Genomic DNA, 20,936 nt, shown 5'->3' with positions numbered 1-20,936 from the left:
GATAACACACCCAGACAGCAAGACATCCCCCAGAAGACACCTGGGGCTCCCCTTCCCCATCCGGATAACAACACCCAGACAGCACGCCATCCCCCAGAAGACACCTGGGGCTCCCCTTCCCCATCCAGATAACAACACCCAGACAGCACGCCATCCCCCAGAAGACACCTGGGGCTCCCCTTCCCCATCCAGATGACAACACCCAGACAGCACGCCATCCCCCAGAAGACACCTGGGGCTCCCCTTCCCCATCCGGATAACAACACCCAGACAGCACGCCATCCCCCAGAAGACACCTGGGGCTCCCCCTCCCCATCCGGATAACAACACCCAGACAGCACGACATCCCCCAGAAGACACCTGGGGCTCCCCCTCCCCATCCAGATAACACACCCAGACAGCACGACATCCCCAGAAGACACCTGGGGCTCCCCCTCCCCATCCGGATAACACACCCAGACAGCACGCCATCCCCCAGAAGACACCTGGGGCTCCTCCTCCCCATCCAGATAACAACACCCAGACAGCACGACATCCCCCAGAAGACACCTGGGGCTCCCCTTCCCCATCCGGATAACAACACCCAGACAGCACGCCATCCCCCAGAAGACACCTGGGGCTCCCCCTCCCCATCCGGATAACAACACCCAGACAGCACGACATCCCCCAGAAGACACCTGGGGCTCCCCTTCCCAACCGGATAACAACACCCAGACAGCACGACATCCCCCAGAAGACACCTGGGGCTCCCCCTCCCCATCCGGATAACAACACCCAGACAGCACGACATCCCCCAGAAGACACCTGGGGCTCCCCTTCCCCATCCGGATAACAACACCCAGACAGCACGACATCCCCCAGAAGACACCTGGGGCTCCCCTTCCCCATCCGGATAACAACACCCAGACAGCACGACATCCCCCAGAAGACACCTGGGGCTCCCCCTCCCCATCCGGATAACACACCCAGACAGCACGCCATCCCCCAGAAGACACCTGGGGCTCCCCTTCCCCATCCAGATAACACACCCAGACAGCACGACATCCCCCAGAAGACACCTGGGGCTCCCCCTCCCCATCCGGATAACAACACCCAGACAGCACGACATCCCCCAGAAGACACCTGGGGCTCCCCCTCCCCATCCGGATAACACACCCAGACAGCACGCCATCCCCCAGAAGACACCTGGGGCTCCCCTTCCCCATCCAGATAACACACCCAGACAGCACGCCATCCCCCAGAAGACACCTGGGGCTCCTCCTCCTCATCCGGATAACACACCCAGACAGCACGACATCCCCCAGAAGACAACTGGGGCTCCCCCTCCCCATCCGGATAACACACCCAGACAGCACACCATCCCCAGAAGACACCTGGGGCTCCCCTTCCCCATCGGGATAACAACACCCAGACAGCACGACATCCCTCAGAAGACACCTGGGGCTCCCCTTCCCCATCGGGATAACACACCCAGACAGCACGCCATCCCCCAGAAGACACCTGGGGCTCCTCTCCCCATCCGGATAACACACCCAGACAGCACGCCATCCCCCAGAAGACACCTGGGGCTCCCCTTCCCCATCCAGATAACAACACCCAGACAGCACGACATCCCCCAGAAGACACCTGGGGCTCCCCTTCCCCATCCAGATGACAACACCCAGACAGCACGACAATCCCCAGAAGACACCTGGGGCTCCACTTCCCCATCCGGATAACACACCCAGACAGGACGACAATCCCCAGAAGACACCTGGGGCTCCCCCTCCCCATCCGGATAACACACCCAGACAGCACGCCATCCCCCAGAAGACACCTGGGGCTCCCCCTCCCCATCCAGATAACAACACCCAGACAGCACGACATCCCCCAGAAGACACCTGGGGCTCCCCTTCCCCATCCGGATAACAACACCCAGACAGCACGACATCCCCCAGAAGACACCTGGGGCTCCTCCTCCCCATCCAGATAACACACCCAGACAGCACGCCATCCCCCAGAAGACACCTGGGGCTCCACTTCCCCATCCGGATAACAACACCCAGACAGCACGACATCCCCCAGAAGACACCTGGGGCTCCCCTTCCCCATCCGGATAACAACACCCAGACAGCACGACATCCCCCAGAAGACACCTGGGGCTCCTCCTCCCCATCCGGATAACACACCCAGACAGCACGACATCCCCCAGAAGACACCTGGGGCTCCCCCTCCCCATCCGGATAACACACCCAGACAGCACGCCATCCCCCAGAAGACACCTGGGGCTCCCCTTCCCCATCCAGATAACAACACCCAGACAGCATGGCATCCCCCAGAAGACACCTGGGGCTCCTCTCCCCATCCGGATAACACACCCAGACAGCAAGACATCCCCCAGAAGACACCTGGGGCTCCCCTTCCCCATCCGGATAACAACACCCAGACAGCACGCCATCCCCCAGAAGACACCTGGGGCTCCCCTTCCCCATCCGGATAACACACCCAGACAGCACGACATCCCCCAGAAGACACCTGGGGCTCCTCCTCCCCATCCAGACAACAACACCCAGACAGCACGACATCCCCCAGAAGACACCTGGGGCTCCTCTCCCCATCCGGATAACACACCCAGACAGCAAGACATCCCCCAGAAGACACCTGGGGCTCCCCTTCCCCATCCGGATAACAACACCCAGACAGCACGCCATCCCCCAGAAGACACCTGGGGCTCCCCTTCCCCATCCGGATAACACACCCAGACAGCACGCCATCCCCCAGAAGACACCTGGGGCTCCCCCTCCCCATCCAGATAACACACCCAGACAGCACGACATCCCCCAGAAGACACCTGGGGCTCCCCCTCCCCATCCGGATAACACACCCAGACAGCACGCCATCCCCCAGAAGACACCTGGGGCTCCCCCTCCCCATCCGGATAACAACACCCAGACAGCACGACATCCCCCAGAAGACACCTGGGGCTCCCCTTCCCCATCCGGATAACAACACCCAGACAGCACGACATCCCCCAGAAGACACCTGGGGCTCCTCCTCCCCATCCGGATAACACACCCAGACAGCACGACATCCCCCAGAAGACACCTGGGGCTCCCCCTCCCCATCCGGATAACACACCCAGACAGCACGCCATCCCCCAGAAGACACCTGGGGCTCCCCTTCCCCATCCAGATAACAACGCCCAGACAGCATGGCATCCCCCAGAAGACACCTGGGGCTCCTCTCCCCATCCGGATAACACACCCAGACAGCAAGACATCCCCCAGAAGACACCTGGGGCTCCCCTTCCCCATCCGGATAACAACACCCAGACAGCACGCCATCCCCCAGAAGACACCTGGGGCTCCCCTTCCCCATCCAGATGACAACACCCAGACAGCACGCCATCCCCCAGAAGACACCTGGGGCTCCCCCTCCCCATCCGGATAACAACACCCAGACAGCACGACATCCCCCAGAAGACACCTGGGGCTCCCCCTCCCCATCCAGATAACACACCCAGACAGCACGACATCCCCCAGAAGACACCTGGGGCTCCCCCTCCCCATCCGGATAACACACCCAGACAGCACGCCATCCCCCAGAAGACACCTGGGGCTCCTCCTCCCCATCCAGATAACAACACCCAGACAGCACGACATCCCCCAGAAGACACCTGGGGCTCCCCTTCCCCATCCGGATAACAACACCCAGACAGCACGCCATCCCCCAGAAGACACCTGGGGCTCCCCCTCCCCATCCGGATAACAACACCCAGACAGCACGACATCCCCCAGAAGACACCTGGGGCTCCCCTTCCCCAACCGGATAACAACACCCAGACAGCACGACATCCCCCAGAAGACACCTGGGGCTCCCCCTCCCCATCCGGATAACAACACCCAGACAGCACGACATCCCCCAGAAGACACCTGGGGCTCCCCTTCCCCATCCGGATAACAACACCCAGACAGCACGACATCCCCCAGAAGACACCTGGGGCTCCCCTTCCCCATCCGGATAACAACACCCAGACAGCACGACATCCCCCAGAAGACACCTGGGGCTCCCCCTCCCCATCCGGATAACACACCCAGACAGCACGCCATCCCCCAGAAGACACCTGGGGCTCCCCTTCCCCATCCAGATAACACACCCAGACAGCACGACATCCCCCAGAAGACACCTGGGGCTCCCCCTCCCCATCCGGATAACAACACCCAGACAGCACGACATCCCCCAGAAGACACCTGGGGCTCCCCCTCCCCATCCGGATAACACACCCAGACAGCACGCCATCCCCCAGAAGACACCTGGGGCTCCCCTTCCCCATCCAGATAACACACCCAGACAGCACGCCATCCCCCAGAAGACACCTGGGGCTCCCCTTCCCCATCCGGATAACAACACCCAGACAGCACGACATCCCCCAGAAGACACCTGGGGCTCCACTTCCCCATCCGGATAACAACACCCAGACAGCACGACATCCCCCAGAAGACACCTGGGGCTCCCCCTCCCCATCCGGATAACAACACCCAGACAGCACGCCATCCCCAGAAGACACCTGCGGCTCCCCCTCCCCATCCAGATAACAACACCCAGACAGCACGCCATCCCCCAGAAGACACCTGGGGCTCCTCCTCCCCATCCAGATAACACACCCAGACAGCACGCCATCCCCCAGAAGACACCTGGGGCTCCCCCTCCCCATCCGGATAACAACACCCAGACAGCACGCCATCCCCCAGAAGACACCTGGGGCTCCCCTTCCCCATCCGGATAACAACACCCAGACAGCACGACATCCCCCAGAAGACACCTGGGGCTCCCCTTCCCCATCCAGATAACACACCCAGACAGCACGACATCCCCCAGAAGACACCTGGGGCTCCCCTTCCCCATCCAGATAACACACCCAGACAGCACGCCATCCCCCAGAAGACACCTGGGGCTCCCCTTCCCCATCCAGATAACAACACCCAGACAGCACGACATCCCCCAGAAGACACCTGGGGCTCCCCTTCCCCATCCAGATAACACACCCAGACAGCACGACATCCCCCAGAAGACACCTGGGGCTCCCCCTCCCCATCCAGATAACAACACCCAGACAGCACGCCATCCCCCAGAAGACACCTGGGGCTCCCCCTCCCCATCCGGATAACAACACCCAGACAGCACGACATCCCCCAGAAGACACCTGGGGCTCCCCTTCCCCATCCAGATAACACACCCAGACAGCACGACATCCCCCAGAAGACACCTGGGGCTCCCCCTCCCCATCCGGATAACACACCCAGACAGCACGCCATCCCCCAGAAGACACCTGGGGCTCCTCCTCCCCATCCAGATAACAACACCCAGACAGCACGACATCCCCCAGAAGACACCTGGGGCTCCCCTTCCCCATCCGGATAACAACACCCAGACAGCACGCCATCCCCCAGAAGACACCTGGGGCTCCCCCTCCCCATCCGGATAACAACACCCAGACAGCACGACATCCCCCAGAAGACACCTGGGGCTCCCCTTCCCCATCCGGATAACAACACCCAGACAGCACGACATCCCCCAGAAGACACCTGGGGCTCCCCCTCCCCATCCGGATAACAACACCCAGACAGCACGACATCCCCCAGAAGACACCTGGGGCTCCCCTTCCCCATCCGGATAACAACACCCAGACAGCACGACATCCCCCAGAAGACACCTGGGGCTCCCCTTCCCCATCCGGATAACAACACCCAGACAGCACGACATCCCCCAGAAGACACCTGGGGCTCCCCCTCCCCATCCGGATAACACACCCAGACAGCACGCCATCCCCCAGAAGACACCTGGGGCTCCCCTTCCCCATCCAGATAACACACCCAGACAGCACGACATCCCCCAGAAGACACCTGGGGCTCCCCCTCCCCATCCGGATAACAACACCCAGACAGCACGACATCCCCCAGAAGACACCTGGGGCTCCCCCTCCCCATCCGGATAACACACCCAGACAGCACGCCATCCCCCAGAAGACACCTGGGGCTCCCCTTCCCCATCCAGATAACACACCCAGACAGCACGCCATCCCCCAGAAGACACCTGGGGCTCCCCTTCCCCATCCGGATAACAACACCCAGACAGCACGACATCCCCCAGAAGACACCTGGGGCTCCACTTCCCCATCCGGATAACAACACCCAGACAGCACGACATCCCCCAGAAGACACCTGGGGCTCCCCCTCCCCATCCGGATAACAACACCCAGACAGCACGCCATCCCCCAGAAGACACCTGCGGCTCCCCCTCCCCATCCAGATAACAACACCCAGACAGCACGCCATCCCCCAGAAGACACCTGGGGCTCCTCCTCCCCATCCAGATAACACACCCAGACAGCACGCCATCCCCCAGAAGACACCTGGGGCTCCCCCTCCCCATCCGGATAACAACACCCAGACAGCACGCCATCCCCCAGAAGACACCTGGGGCTCCCCTTCCCCATCCGGATAACAACACCCAGACAGCACGACATCCCCCAGAAGACACCTGGGGCTCCCCTTCCCCATCCAGATAACACACCCAGACAGCACGACATCCCCCAGAAGACACCTGGGGCTCCCCTTCCCCATCCAGATAACACACCCAGACAGCACGCCATCCCCCAGAAGACACCTGGGGCTCCCCTTCCCCATCCAGATAACAACACCCAGACAGCACGACATCCCCCAGAAGACACCTGGGGCTCCCCTTCCCCATCCAGATAACACACCCAGACAGCACGACATCCCCCAGAAGACACCTGGGGCTCCCCCTCCCCATCCAGATAACAACACCCAGACAGCACGCCATCCCCCAGAAGACACCTGGGGCTCCCCCTCCCCATCCGGATAACAACACCCAGACAGCACGACATCCCCCAGAAGACACCTGGGGCTCCCCTTCCCCATCCAGATAACACACCCAGACAGCACGACATCCCCCAGAAGACACCTGGGGCTCCCCTTCCCCATCCAGATAACACACCCAGACAGCACGCCATCCCCCAGAAGACACCTGGGGCTCCCCTTCCCCATCCAGATAACACACCCAGACAGCACGACATCCCCCAGAAGACACCTGGGGCTCCCCCTCCCCATCCGGATAACAACACCCAGACAGCACGACATCCCCCAGAAGACACCTGGGGCTCCCCTTTCCCCATCTGGATAACAACACCCAGACAGCACGACATCCCCCAGAAGACACCTGGGGCTCCCCCTCCCCATCCAGATAACAACACCCAGACAGCACGACATCCCCCAGAAGACACCTGGGGCTCCCCTTCCCCATCCAGATAACACACCCTGACAGCACGCCATCCCCCAGAAGACACCTGGGGCTCCCCCTCCCCATCCGGATAACAACACCCAGACAGCATGGCATCCCCCAGAAGACACCTGGGGCTCCCCTTCCCCATCCAGATAACACACCCAGACAGCACGCCATCCCCCAGAAGACACCTGGGGCTCCCCTTCCCCATCGGGATAACAACACCCAGACAGCATGACATCCCCCAGAAGACACCTGGGGCTCCACTTCCCCATCGGGATAACAACACCCAGACAGCACGACATCCCCCAGAAGACACCTGGGGCTCCCCTTCCCCATCCAGATAACACACCCAGACAGTACGCCATCCCCCAGAAGACACCTGGGGCTCCCCTTCCCCATCGGGATAACACACCCAGACAGCACGACATCCCCCAGAAGACACCTGGGGCTCCCCTTCCCCATCCGGATAACAACACCCAGACAGCACGACATCCCCCAGAAGACACCTGGGGCTCCCCTTCCCCATCGGGATAACACACCCAGACAGCACGATATCCCCCAGAAGACACCTGGGGCTCCCCTTTCCCCATCCGGATAACAACACCCAGACAGCACGCCATCCCCCAGAAGACACCTGGAGCTCCCCCTCCCCATCCAGATAACACACCCAGACAGCACGCCATCCCCCAGAAGACACCTGGGGCTCCCCTTCCCCATCCGGATAACAACACCCAGACAGCACGCCATCCCCCAGAAGACACCTGGGGCTCCCCTTTCCCCATCCGGATAACAACACCCAGACAGCACGCCATCCCCCAGAAGACACCTGGGGCTCCCCCTCCCCATCCAGATAACACACCCAGACAGCACGACATCCCCCAGAAGACACCTGGGGCTCCCCTTCCCCATCCGGATAACAACACCCAGACAGCACGACATCCCCCAGAAGACACCTGGGGCTCCTCTCCCCATCCGGATAACAACACCCAGACAGCACGCCATCCCCCAGAAGACACCTGGGGCTCCCCCTCCGCATCCAGATAACACACCCAGACAGCACGCCATCCCCCAGAAGACACCTGGGGCTCCCCCTCCCCATCCAGATGACAACACCCAGACAGCACGACATCCCCCAGAAGACACCTGGGGCTCCCCCTCCCCATCCAGATAACACACCCAGACAGCACGCCATCCCCCAGAAGACACCTGGGGCTCCCCTTTCCCCATCCGGATAACAACACCCAGACAGCACGCCATCCCCCAGAAGACACCTGGGGCTCCCCTTTCCCCATCCGGATAACAACACCCAGACAGCACGCCATCCCCCAGAAGACACCTGGGGCTCCCCTTTCCCCATCCGGAAAACAACACCCAGACAGCACGACATCCCCCAGAAGACACCTGGGGCTCCCCCCCCCATCCGGATAACACACCCAGACAGCACGACATCCCCCAGAAGACACCTGGGGCTCCCCTTCCCCATCCAGATAACACACCCAGACAGCACGCCATCCCCCAGAAGACACCTGGGGCTCCCCCTCCCCATCCGGATAACAACACCCAGACAGCACGACATCCCCCAGAAGACACCTGGGGCTCCCCCTCCCCATCCGGATAACAACACCCAGACAGCACGACATCCCCCAGAAGACACCTGGGGCTCCCCTTCCCCATCCGGATAACAACACCCAGACAGCACGACATCCCCCAGAAGACACCTGGGGCTCCCCCTCCCCATCCGGATAACAACACCCAGACAGCACGCCATCCCCCAGAAGACACCTGGGGCTCCCCTTCCCCATCCGGATAACAACACCCAGACAGCACGACATCCCCCAGAAGACACCTGGGGCTCCCCTTCCCCATCCGGATAACAACACCCAGACAGCACGACATCCCCCAGAAGACACCTGGGGCTCCCCCTCCCCATCCGGATAACACACCCAGACAGCACGCCATCCCCCAGAAGACACCTGGGGCTCCCCTTCCCCATCCAGATAAGACACCCAGACAGCACGACATCCCCCAGAAGACACCTGGGGCTCCCCCTCCCCATCCGGATAACAACACCCAGACAGCACGACATCCCCCAGAAGACACCTGGGGCTCCCCCTCCCCATCCGGATAACACACCCAGACAGCACGCCATCCCCCAGAAGACACCTGGGGCTCCCCTTCCCCATCCAGATAACACACCCAGACAGCACGCCATCCCCCAGAAGACACCTGGGGCTCCCCTTCCCCATCCGGATAACAACACCCAGACAGCACGACATCCCCCAGAAGACACCTGGGGCTCCACTTCCCCATCCGGATAACAACACCCAGACAGCACGACATCCCCCAGAAGACACCTGGGGCTCCCCCTCCCCATCCGGATAACAACACCCAGACAGCACGCCATCCCCCAGAAGACACCTGCGGCTCCCCCTCCCCATCCAGATAACAACACCCAGACAGCACGCCATCCCCCAGAAGACACCTGGGGCTCCTCCTCCCCATCCAGATAACACACCCAGACAGCACGCCATCCCCCAGAAGACACCTGGGGCTCCCCCTCCCCATCCGGATAACAACACCCAGACAGCACGCCATCCCCCAGAAGACACCTGGGGCTCCCCTTCCCCATCCGGATAACAACACCCAGACAGCACGACATCCCCCAGAAGACACCTGGGGCTCCCCTTCCCCATCCAGATAACACACCCAGACAGCACGCCATCCCCCAGAAGACACCTGGGGCTCCCCTTCCCCATCCAGATAACAACACCCAGACAGCACGACATCCCCCAGAAGACACCTGGGGCTCCCCTTCCCCATCCAGATAACACACCCAGACAGCACGACATCCCCCAGAAGACACCTGGGGCTCCCCCTCCCCATCCAGATAACAACACCCAGACAGCACGCCATCCCCCAGAAGACACCTGGGGCTCCCCCTCCCCATCCGGATAACAACACCCAGACAGCACGACATCCCCCAGAAGACACCTGGGGCTCCCCTTCCCCATCCAGATAACACACCCAGACAGCACGACATCCCCCAGAAGACACCTGGGGCTCCCCTTCCCCATCCAGATAACACACCCAGACAGCACGCCATCCCCCAGAAGACACCTGGGGCTCCCCTTCCCCATCCAGATAACACACCCAGACAGCACGACATCCCCCAGAAGACACCTGGGGCTCCCCCTCCCCATCCGGATAACAACACCCAGACAGCACGACATCCCCCAGAAGACACCTGGGGCTCCCCTTTCCCCATCTGGATAACAACACCCAGACAGCACGACATCCCCCAGAAGACACCTGGGGCTCCCCCTCCCCATCCAGATAACAACACCCAGACAGCACGACATCCCCCAGAAGACACCTGGGGCTCCCCTTCCCCATCCAGATAACACACCCAGACAGCACGCCATCCCCCAGAAGACACCTGGGGCTCCCCCTCCCCATCCGGATAACAACACCCAGACAGCATGGCATCCCCCAGAAGACACCTGGGGCTCCCCTTCCCCATCCAGATAACACACCCAGACAGCACGCCATCCCCCAGAAGACACCTGGGGCTCCCCTTCCCCATCGGGATAACAACACCCAGACAGCACGACATCCCCCAGAAGACACCTGGGGCTCCACTTCCCCATCGGGATAACAACACCCAGACAGCACGACATCCCCCAGAAGACACCTGGGGCTCCCCTTCCCCATCCAGATAACACACCCAGACAGTACGCCATCCCCCAGAAGACACCTGGGGCTCCCCTTCCCCATCGGGATAACACACCCAGACAGCACGACATCCCCCAGAAGACACCTGGGGCTCCCCTTCCCCATCCGGATAACAACACCCAGACAGCACGACATCCCCCAGAAGACACCTGGGGCTCCCCTTCCCCATCGGGATAACACACCCAGACAGCACGACATCCCCCAGAAGACACCTGGGGCTCCCCTTTCCCCATCCGGATAACAACACCCAGACAGCACGCCATCCCCCAGAAGACACCTGGAGCTCCCCCTCCCCATCCAGATAACACACCCAGACAGCACGCCATCCCCCAGAAGACACCTGGGGCTCCCCTTCCCCATCCGGATAACAACACCCAGACAGCACGCCATCCCCCAGAAGACACCTGGGGCTCCCCTTTCCCCATCCGGATAACAACACCCAGACAGCACGCCATCCCCCAGAAGACACCTGGGGCTCCCCCTCCCCATCCAGATAACACACCCAGACAGCACGACATCCCCCAGAAGACACCTGGGGCTCCCCTTCCCCATCCGGATAACAACACCCAGACAGCACGACATCCCCCAGAAGACACCTGGGGCTCCTCTCCCCATCCGGATAACAACACCCAGACAGCACGCCATCCCCCAGAAGACACCTGGGGCTCCCCCTCCGCATCCAGATAACACACCCAGACAGCACGCCATCCCCCAGAAGACACCTGGGGCTCCCCCTCCCCATCCAGATGACAACACCCAGACAGCACGACATCCCCCAGAAGACACCTGGGGCTCCCCCTCCCCATCCAGATAACACACCCAGACAGCACGCCATCCCCCAGAAGACACCTGGGGCTCCCCTTTCCCCATCCGGATAACAACACCCAGACAGCACGCCATCCCCCAGAAGACACCTGGGGCTCCCCTTTCCCCATCCGGATAACAACACCCAGACAGCACGCCATCCCCCAGAAGACACCTGGGGCTCCCCTTTCCCCATCCGGAAAACAACACCCAGACAGCACGACATCCCCCAGAAGACACCTGGGGCTCCCCCCCCCATCCGGATAACACACCCAGACAGCACGACATCCCCCAGAAGACACCTGGGGCTCCCCTTCCCCATCCAGATAACACACCCAGACAGCACGCCATCCCCCAGAAGACACCTGGGGCTCCCCCTCCCCATCCGGATAACAACACCCAGACAGCACGACATCCCCCAGAAGACACCTGGGGCTCCCCCTCCCCATCCGGATAACACACCCAGACAGCACGACATCCCCCAGAAGACACCTGGGGCTCCCCTTCCCCATCCAGATAACACACCCAGACAGCACGACATCCCCCAGAAGACACCTGGGGCTCCTCCTCGCCATCCGGATAACAACACCCAGACAGCACGACATCCCCCAGAAGACACCTGGGGCTCCCCCTCCCCATCCAGATAACACACCCAGACAGCACGACATCCCCCAGAAGACACCTGGGGCTCCCCCTCCCCATCCAGATAACAACACCCAGACAGCACGACATCCCCCAGAAGACACCTGGGGCTCCCCTTCCCCATCCGGATAACAACACCCAGACAGCACGACATCCCCCAGAAGACACCTGGGGCTCCCCTTCCCCATCCAGATAACACACCCAGACAGCACGACATCCCCCAGAAGACACCTGGGGCTCCCCCTCCCCATCCAGATAACAACACCCAGACAGCACGACATCCCCCAGAAGACACCTGGGGCTCCCCTTCCCCATCCAGATAACACACCCAGACAGCACGACATCCCCCAGAAGACACCTGGGGCTCCCCCTCCCCATCCAGATAACAACACCCAGACAGCACGACATCCCCCAGAAGACACCTGGGGCTCCCCTTCCCCATCCAGATAACACACCCAGACAGCACGACATCCCCCAGAAGACACCTGGGGCTCCCCTTTCCCCATCCGGATAACAACACCCAGACAGCACGCCATCCCCCAGAAGACACCTGGGGCTCCCCTTCCCCATCCAGATAACACACCCAGACAGCACGACATCCCCCAGAAGACACCTGGGGCTCCCCCTCCCCATCCAGATAACAACACCCAGACAGCACGACATCCCCCAGAAGACACCTGGGGCTCCCCTTCCCCATCCAGATAACACACCCAGACAGCACGACATCCCCCAGAAGACACCTGGGGCTCCCCTTTCCCCATCCGGATAACAACACCCAGACAGCACGCCATCCCCCAGAAGACACCTGGGGCTCCCCTTCCCCATCCAGATAACACACCCAGACAGCACGACATCCCCCAGAAGACACCTGGGGCTCCCCCTCCCCATCCAGATAACAACACCCAGACAGCACGACATCCCCCAGAAGACACCTGGGGCTCCCCTTCCCCATCCAGATAACACACCCAGACAGCACGACATCCCCCAGAAGACACCTGGGGCTCCCCCTCCCCATCCAGATAACAACACCCAGACAGCACGACATCCCCCAGAAGACACCTGGGGCTCCCCTTCCCCATCCAGATAACACACCCAGACAGCACGACATCCCCCAGAAGACACCTGGGGCTCCCCTTTCCCCATCCGGATAACAACACCCAGACAGCACGCCATCCCCCAGAAGACACCTGGGGCTCCCCTTCCCCATCCAGATAACACACCCAGACAGCACGACATCCCCCAGAAGACACCTGGGGCTCCCCCTCCCCATCCAGATAACAACACCCAGACAGCACGACATCCCCCAGAAGACACCTGGGGCTCCCCTTCCCCATCCAGATAACACACCCAGACAGCACGACATCCCCCAGAAGACACCTGGGGCTCCCCCTCCCCATCCAGATAACAACACCCAGACAGCACGACATCCCCCAGAAGACACCTGGGGCTCCCCTTCCCCATCCAGATAACACACCCAGACAGCACGACATCCCCCAGAAGACACCTGGGGCTCCCCTTTCCCCATCCGGATAACAACACCCAGACAGCACGCCATCCCCCAGAAGACACCTGGGGCTCCCCTTCCCCATCCAGATAACACACCCAGACAGCACGACATCCCCCAGAAGACACCTGGGGCTCCCCCTCCCCATCCAGATAACAACACCCAGACAGCACGACATCCCCCAGAAGACACCTGGGGCTCCCCTTCCCCATCCAGATAACACACCCAGACAGCACGACATCCCCCAGAAGACACCTGGGGCTCCCCTTTCCCCATCCGGATAACAACACCCAGACAGCACGCCATCCCCCAGAAGACACCTGGGGCTCCCCTTCCCCATCCAGATAACACACCCAGACAGCACGACATCCCCCAGAAGACACCTGGGGCTCCCCCTCCCCATCCAGATAACACACCCAGACAGCACGACATCCCCCAGAAGACACCTGGGGCTCCCCCTCCCCATCCAGATAACAACACCCAGACAGCACGACATCCCCCAGAAGACACCTGGGGCTCCCCTTCCCCATCCAGATAACACACCCAGACAGCACGCCATCCCCCAGAAGACACCTGGGGCTCCCCCTCCCCATCCAGATGACAACACCCAGACAGCACGACATCCCCCAGAAGACACCTGGGGCTCCCCCTCCCCATCCAGATAACACACCCAGACAGCACGCCATCCCCCAGAAGACACCTGGGGCTCCCCTTTCCCCATCCGGATAACAACACCCAGACAGCACGCCATCCCCCAGAAGACACCTGGGGCTCCCCTTTCCCCATCCGGATAACAACACCCAGACAGCACGCCATCCCCCAGAAGACACCTGGGGCTCCCCTTTCCCCATCCGGAAAACAACACCCAGACAGCACGACATCCCCCAGAAGACACCTGGGGCTCCCCCCCCCCATCCGGATAACACACCCAGACAGCACGACATCCCCCAGAAGACACCTGGGGCTCCCCTTCCCCATCCAGATAACACACCCAGACAGCACGCCATCCCCCAGAAGACACCTGGGGCTCCCCCTCCCCATCCGGATAACAACACCCAGACAGCACGACATCCCCCAGAAGACACCTGGGGCTCCCCCTCCCCATCCGGATAACACACCCAGACAGCACGACATCCCCCAGAAGACACCTGGGGCTCCCCTTCCCCATCCAGATAACACACCCAGACAGCACGACATCCCCCAGAAGACACCTGGGGCTCCTCCTCGCCATCCGGATAACAACACCCAGACAGCACGACATCCCCCAGAAGACACCTGGGGCTCCCCCTCCCCATCCAGATAACACACCCAGACAGCACGACATCCCCCAGAAGACACCTGGGGCTCCCCCTCCCCATCCAGATAACAACACCCAGACAGCACGACATCCCCCAGAAGACACCTGGGGCTCCCCTTCCCCATCCGGATAACAACACCCAGACAGCACGACATCCCCCAGAAGACACCTGGGGCTCCCCTTCCCCATCCAGATAACACACCCAGACAGCACGACATCCCCCAGAAGACACCTGGGGCTCCCCCTCCCCATCCAGATAACAACACCCAGACAGCACGACATCCCCCAGAAGACACCTGGGGCTCCCCTTCCCCATCCAGATAACACACCCAGACAGCACGACATCCCCCAGAAGACACCTGGGGCTCCCCCTCCCCATCCAGATAACAACACCCAGACAGCACGACATCCCCCAGAAGACACCTGGGGCTCCCCTTCCCCATCCAGATAACACACCCAGACAGCACGACATCCCCCAGAAGACACCTGGGGCTCCCCTTTCCCCATCCGGATAACAACACCCAGACAGCACGCCATCCCCCAGAAGACACCTGGGGCTCCCCTTCCCCATCCAGATAACACACCCAGACAGCACGACATCCCCCAGAAGACACCTGGGGCTCCCCCTCCCCATCCAGATAACAACACCCAGACAGCACGACATCCCCCAGAAGACACCTGGGGCTCCCCTTCCCCATCCAGATAACACACCCAGACAGCACGACATCCCCCAGAAGACACCTGGGGCTCCCCTTTCCCCATCCGGATAACAACACCCAGACAGCACGCCATCCCCCAGAAGACACCTGGGGCTCCCCTTCCCCATCCAGATAACACACCCAGACAGCACGACATCCCCCAGAAGACACCTGGGGCTCCCCCTCCCCATCCAGATAACAACACCCAGACAGCACGACATCCCCCAGAAGACACCTGGGGCTCCCCTTCCCCATCCAGATAACACACCCAGACAGCACGACATCCCCCAGAAGACACCTGGGGCTCCCCCTCCCCATCCAGATAACAACACCCAGACAGCACGACATCCCCCAGAAGACACCTGGGGCTCCCCTTCCCCATCCAGATAACACACCCAGACAGCACGACATCCCCCAGAAGACACCTGGGGCTCCCCTTTCCCCATCCGGATAACAACACCCAGACAGCACGCCATCCCCCAGAAGACACCTGGGGCTCCCCTTCCCCATCCAGATAACACACCCAGACAGCACGACATCCCCCAGAAGACACCTGGGGCTCCCCCTCCCCATCCAGATAACAACACCCAGACAGCACGACATCCCCCAGAAGACACCTGGGGCTCCCCTTCCCCATCCAGATAACACACCCAGACAGCACGACATCCCCCAGAAGACACCTGGGGCTCCCCCTCCCCATCCAGATAACAACACCCAGACAGCACGACATCCCCCAGAAGACACCTGGGGCTCCCCTTCCCCATCCAGATAACACACCCAGACAGCACGACATCCCCCAGAAGACACCTGGGGCTCCCCTTTCCCCATCCGGATAACAACACCCAGACAGCACGCCATCCCCCAGAAGACACCTGGGGCTCCCCTTCCCCATCCAGATAACACACCCAGACAGCACGACATCCCCCAGAAGACACCTGGGGCTCCCCCTCCCCATCCAGATAACAACACCCAGACAGCACGACATCCCCCAGAAGACACCTGGGGCTCCCCTTCCCCATCCAGATAACACACCCAGACAGCACGACATCCCCCAGAAGACACCTGGGGCTCCCCTTTCCCCATCCGGATAACAACACCCAGACAGCACGCCATCCCCCAGAAGACACCTGGGGCTCCCCTTCCCCATCCAGATAACACACCCAGACAGCACGACATCCCCCAGAAGACACCTGGGGCTCCCCCTCCCCATCCAGATAACAACACCCAGACAGCACGACATCCCCCAGAAGACACCTGGGGCTCCCCTTCCCCATCCAGATAACACACCCAGACAGCACGACATCCCCCAGAAGACACCTGGGGCTCCCCCTCCCCATCCAGATAACAACACCCAGACAGCACGACATCCCCCAGAAGACACCTGGGGCTCCCCCTCCCCATCCGGATAACAACACCCAGACAGCACGACATCCCCCAGAAGACACCTGGGGCTCCCCTTCCCCATCGGGATAACACACCCAGACAGCACGACATCCCCCAGAAGACACCTGGGGCTCCCCCTCCCCATCCAGATAACACACCCAGACAGCACGACATCCCCCAGAAGACACCTGGGGCTCCCCCTCCCCATCCGGATAACACACCCAGACAGCACGACATCCCCCAGAAGACACCTGGGGCTCCCCTTCCCCATCCAGATAACACACCCAGACAGCACGACATCCCCCAGAAGACACCTGGGGCTCCCCTTCCCCATCCAGATAACAACACCCAGACAGCACGACATCCCCCAGAAGACACCTGGGGCTCCCCCTCCCCATCCGGATAACAACACCCAGACAGCACGACATCCCCCAGAAGACACCTGGGGCTCCCCTTCCCCATCCGGATAACAACACCCAGACAGCACGACATCCCCCAGAAGACACCTGGGGCTCCCCCTCCCCATCCAGATAACAACACCCAGACAGCACGACATCCCCCAGAAGACACCTGGGGCTCCCCTTCCCCATCGGGATAACACACCCAGACAGCACGACATCCCCCAGAAGACACTTGTGCCGAGTTTGCCCTTGCCTGTGGCCCTCTTTTAAGATGCAAATGTCTTGGGACAACAGAGGCACTGCAGAGGTGGTGCTTGCCCTGCAAGGACCTCGGCTGCTTGAGGCCTCCCAGCTGCAGCTGGGAGGTGGAGGGTGGGCTCTTCTCTTGCCCTTCTAGAAGGTGAGCCGGTGTCAGCAACTGGTTCTGAGGGTCCCGGTCCCCATCCTGAGAATCCATTCGCTGATGTTCTGTCCAGACAGGGCCTGCCTGTCGTCAGAGGACAGTGTCTTTAGCTAAGCCTGCATGCGCTAAGTGCTCCACAGTGTTAGCTGATAGCTCTGTAATGAGCGATTAGTAAGTTTAGCCGCTCCCACATACCCTTGGAAACACTTTCATTTTCTATACTTTGGATGAGATGCTCATAATCATATTTTGACGTCATAGACTGAAAAGAACTCTTCACGTTAACAGAGTGACTTTCAAACATTTTGAGTGTGATCTGAGCTGCAGTAGGAGATTTTGCACAGCTGCTCAGTACAGACACACATGCAATGAGATGAGTGTGATAAAACAGCAGAGACGCTGACAGCGTGGCATGCACTGGTATTGTCTGTTCTTTTGAGAAAACAAGGTTGCAACTCACTAAATTAATCTCTCCACCTCTCTTATGCGTTCCACCTGGAAACCTTAAAACTCTGCATTGGAATATTTCTGAACCCAGTTGTCCGAGGGGAACACTGAGGCACCCCTGGAGCAAATTAGGCACGTCTGCACACTAAGGTGATGGCCTGGAGAAAAGCACAAGTGGGTCTTCCAGAGAATTCCAGAGCTCTAACACTTTTAGAGCCACCTGCCACAGCGCGCTCAATTTGCAGGTGCAGAAACTAAAACCCAGAATGTGTGACTTGCTCAAGATCACTCAGTGAGTGAGCGACGGGGCTGGGATAAAACGTATCCCCGATTCTGCCAGAAGAGTCTCACCTTCTCTTAACGTCAGGGGCACTGCTGCCTTGACCCAGGGGAGCTGGGCCCGACACAGAGCTCCCCCGCTCTGCACTGGGGAATGGCCCACCCTGGAGGATGTGAACGGATTTCTCAAGGAAGGTGGATCTCTGACTGCCTGCGTGCAGGTGAGTCAAGGATTCCAGCTGAGCTGGTCTTGTGGGCGGGGCGGGAGGCATCTGCTTGCAGCAGGGCACCTGGGAGAGCCCACCCCGGAAGCTGGAGAGAGATGGGGTGGCAGGCTGCACCTCTCGGCTGGCTGGGACCCTGACCTCTCAGTGTGAGGAGCTGTTCTGCAGACGGAGTAGGTGATCCCCGTCCCCGTAGGATACTTTCAGGATGCCCGAGCCAAAGACAGGGCTGGGAGGTGCTGGGAGCTGCCCGGCGCTGGCCTCACATCCCTGCCAAGGGCAGAGGGAAGGGAGCCCTAAGGGACAGACGGGAGTCTGGCCCTCCTGCAGCTCGGCTGCCCTCAGGCGCCCGGGAGAATCGGCCCGGGGGTGCTCCAGGCAGGCACGCTTGCTCCCAGCGGCCGGGGCGGCCCAGACCCTGCAGGCTCGGTAGGCTTCTGCCCCCAGCAGGCCGCTCAGCCTTGGGGATGCCTTCCTGCTGCTCCGTCCTGGGGACACAGGCGCCGCTGTCCTTAGACTCAGCCCCGAGTCCCAGCCCCGGGGCGGGCACTGCAGCAGGTCCCCAGCTCACCTGTGGCCAGCTGCGAAAAGAGGAGGCCGAGAGTCAGCAGTAGCAGGTAGAGGACCCTCATGGTGGCGGCAGGTGGCCCGGATCCCCGGGGAGGGCAGAGGCTCCTCGGAGGCGGAGCTGTCAGAGGCTTCCAGCGGCTGCAGTGTCACTGTATTTATAGGGCTAGAGGATTGCACAATCGCACAGGCCGATCTGAAGGGTGGTGTCGCAATCCCCAGAGTGAAATTCTAAGAAATAACCCTTCGCGGCAAGCCCTGAGTCAGCCGGGAGTCACGTGGACACACTTCTCTCCGGCTGGCTGCAGCTGGACCCAGCTCTCGGCCTGCAGGCGTGGAGGCAGGCCTCCGGTTCTGTCTGGAGTCTCAGCTGGGCGGTCCAGCTGGCGTTCCCAGAGCAGGAGCTCCTGCTAGAACCCCTCTCTCCGGGATGGCTCAGGGAGCCCCAAGAGGCGGCCCCGGGGAGGCACTGAGCCTGCTGGCTGCCGGCTGCCGTCCGGAGTCAGGCCCTTTAGCTGAAGAGACCCCAGACCTCACCCTCTTCCCTTATAAAAGCTGAGCCCGTCCTTTTAACCTTTAGCGATGGAATTTTCATCAGGCCCAAGGTTGACTAATACTAGCCGTTTGAGCTTCTGTTTTTTTTTAAATTAAGATATCTCTGAAATCCTTTTTAATCTATGGGCCTCTTTTATCGCTGAAATTTTTTTTTTAATCAAGACAATTTTTTTAGAGCAGTTTTAAGTGCACAGCAAAATTGAGGGGAAGGTACAGAGAGGTCCCATACACCCCCCACCCCATCCACACACAGACTCCCCCGCTATCTACAGCCCTCACCAGACGGTACATGCGTCACAGCAGTGAACCTCCACTGACACGTCACTGTCACCCAAAGTCTGGAGTTGACATTCGGGCTCACTCTTGGTGTTATACATCCTATGGGTTTGGACAGATGCATAGTGACATGTAGCCATCAGTATAGCATCGTACAGAATAGCTTCGCTGGCCTAAAAATCCTCTGTGCTGTCTGTTCATTCCTCCCCTCTGTGCTCAACTGCTGACAACCACTGGTCCTTTTACTGTCTCTACTGTTTTGCCTTTTCCAGAACATCATATAGTTGGAATCACACAGTATGTAGCCTTTTCAGATTGGCTTCCTTCACATAAAAATATGCATTTAAGTTTCCTCAAGGTCTCTTCATGGCTTGATAACTCATTTCTTTTAATATTCCATTGTAGATGTAATATAGTTTATTTCTCAAGTCACCTACTTA

General features: G+C 60.5%; 1 protein-coding gene and 1 long non-coding RNA gene across 3 annotated transcripts in view; one reads left to right on the top strand and one right to left on the bottom strand.

The window, feature by feature from the left end:
• Window positions 1–19,848, bottom strand: part of DEFB1 (defensin beta 1) — a 36,011-nt gene extending 16,163 nt beyond the window's left edge. Inside the window, exon 1 of one of the 2 annotated variants that reach the window (XM_007188977.3) lies at window positions 19,670–19,848. In XM_007188977.3, coding sequence (XP_007189039.1) covers window positions 19,670–19,730 — 61 coding nt within the window. In that variant the 5' untranslated portion in view covers window positions 19,731–19,848. The remainder of the gene's footprint in view (window positions 1–19,669) is intronic. The other variant, XM_057537323.1, reaches the window with a different exon arrangement.
• The window catches only part of LOC130706117 (uncharacterized), a 41,552-nt gene continuing 38,525 nt past the window's right edge, over window positions 17,910–20,936 (top strand). Inside the window, exon 1 of the long non-coding RNA XR_009006527.1 lies at window positions 17,910–19,095. This is a non-coding gene — a long non-coding RNA (uncharacterized LOC130706117). The remainder of the gene's footprint in view (window positions 19,096–20,936) is intronic.

This window comes from Balaenoptera acutorostrata, chromosome 21, assembly GCF_949987535.1.
Source record: "Balaenoptera acutorostrata chromosome 21, mBalAcu1.1, whole genome shotgun sequence".
In the NCBI taxonomy this organism is placed as follows: domain Eukaryota; kingdom Metazoa; phylum Chordata; class Mammalia; order Artiodactyla; family Balaenopteridae; genus Balaenoptera; species Balaenoptera acutorostrata.
Note: the sequence above shows the minus strand (reverse complement) of the source record. Positions and strands in the feature narration are given on the sequence as shown.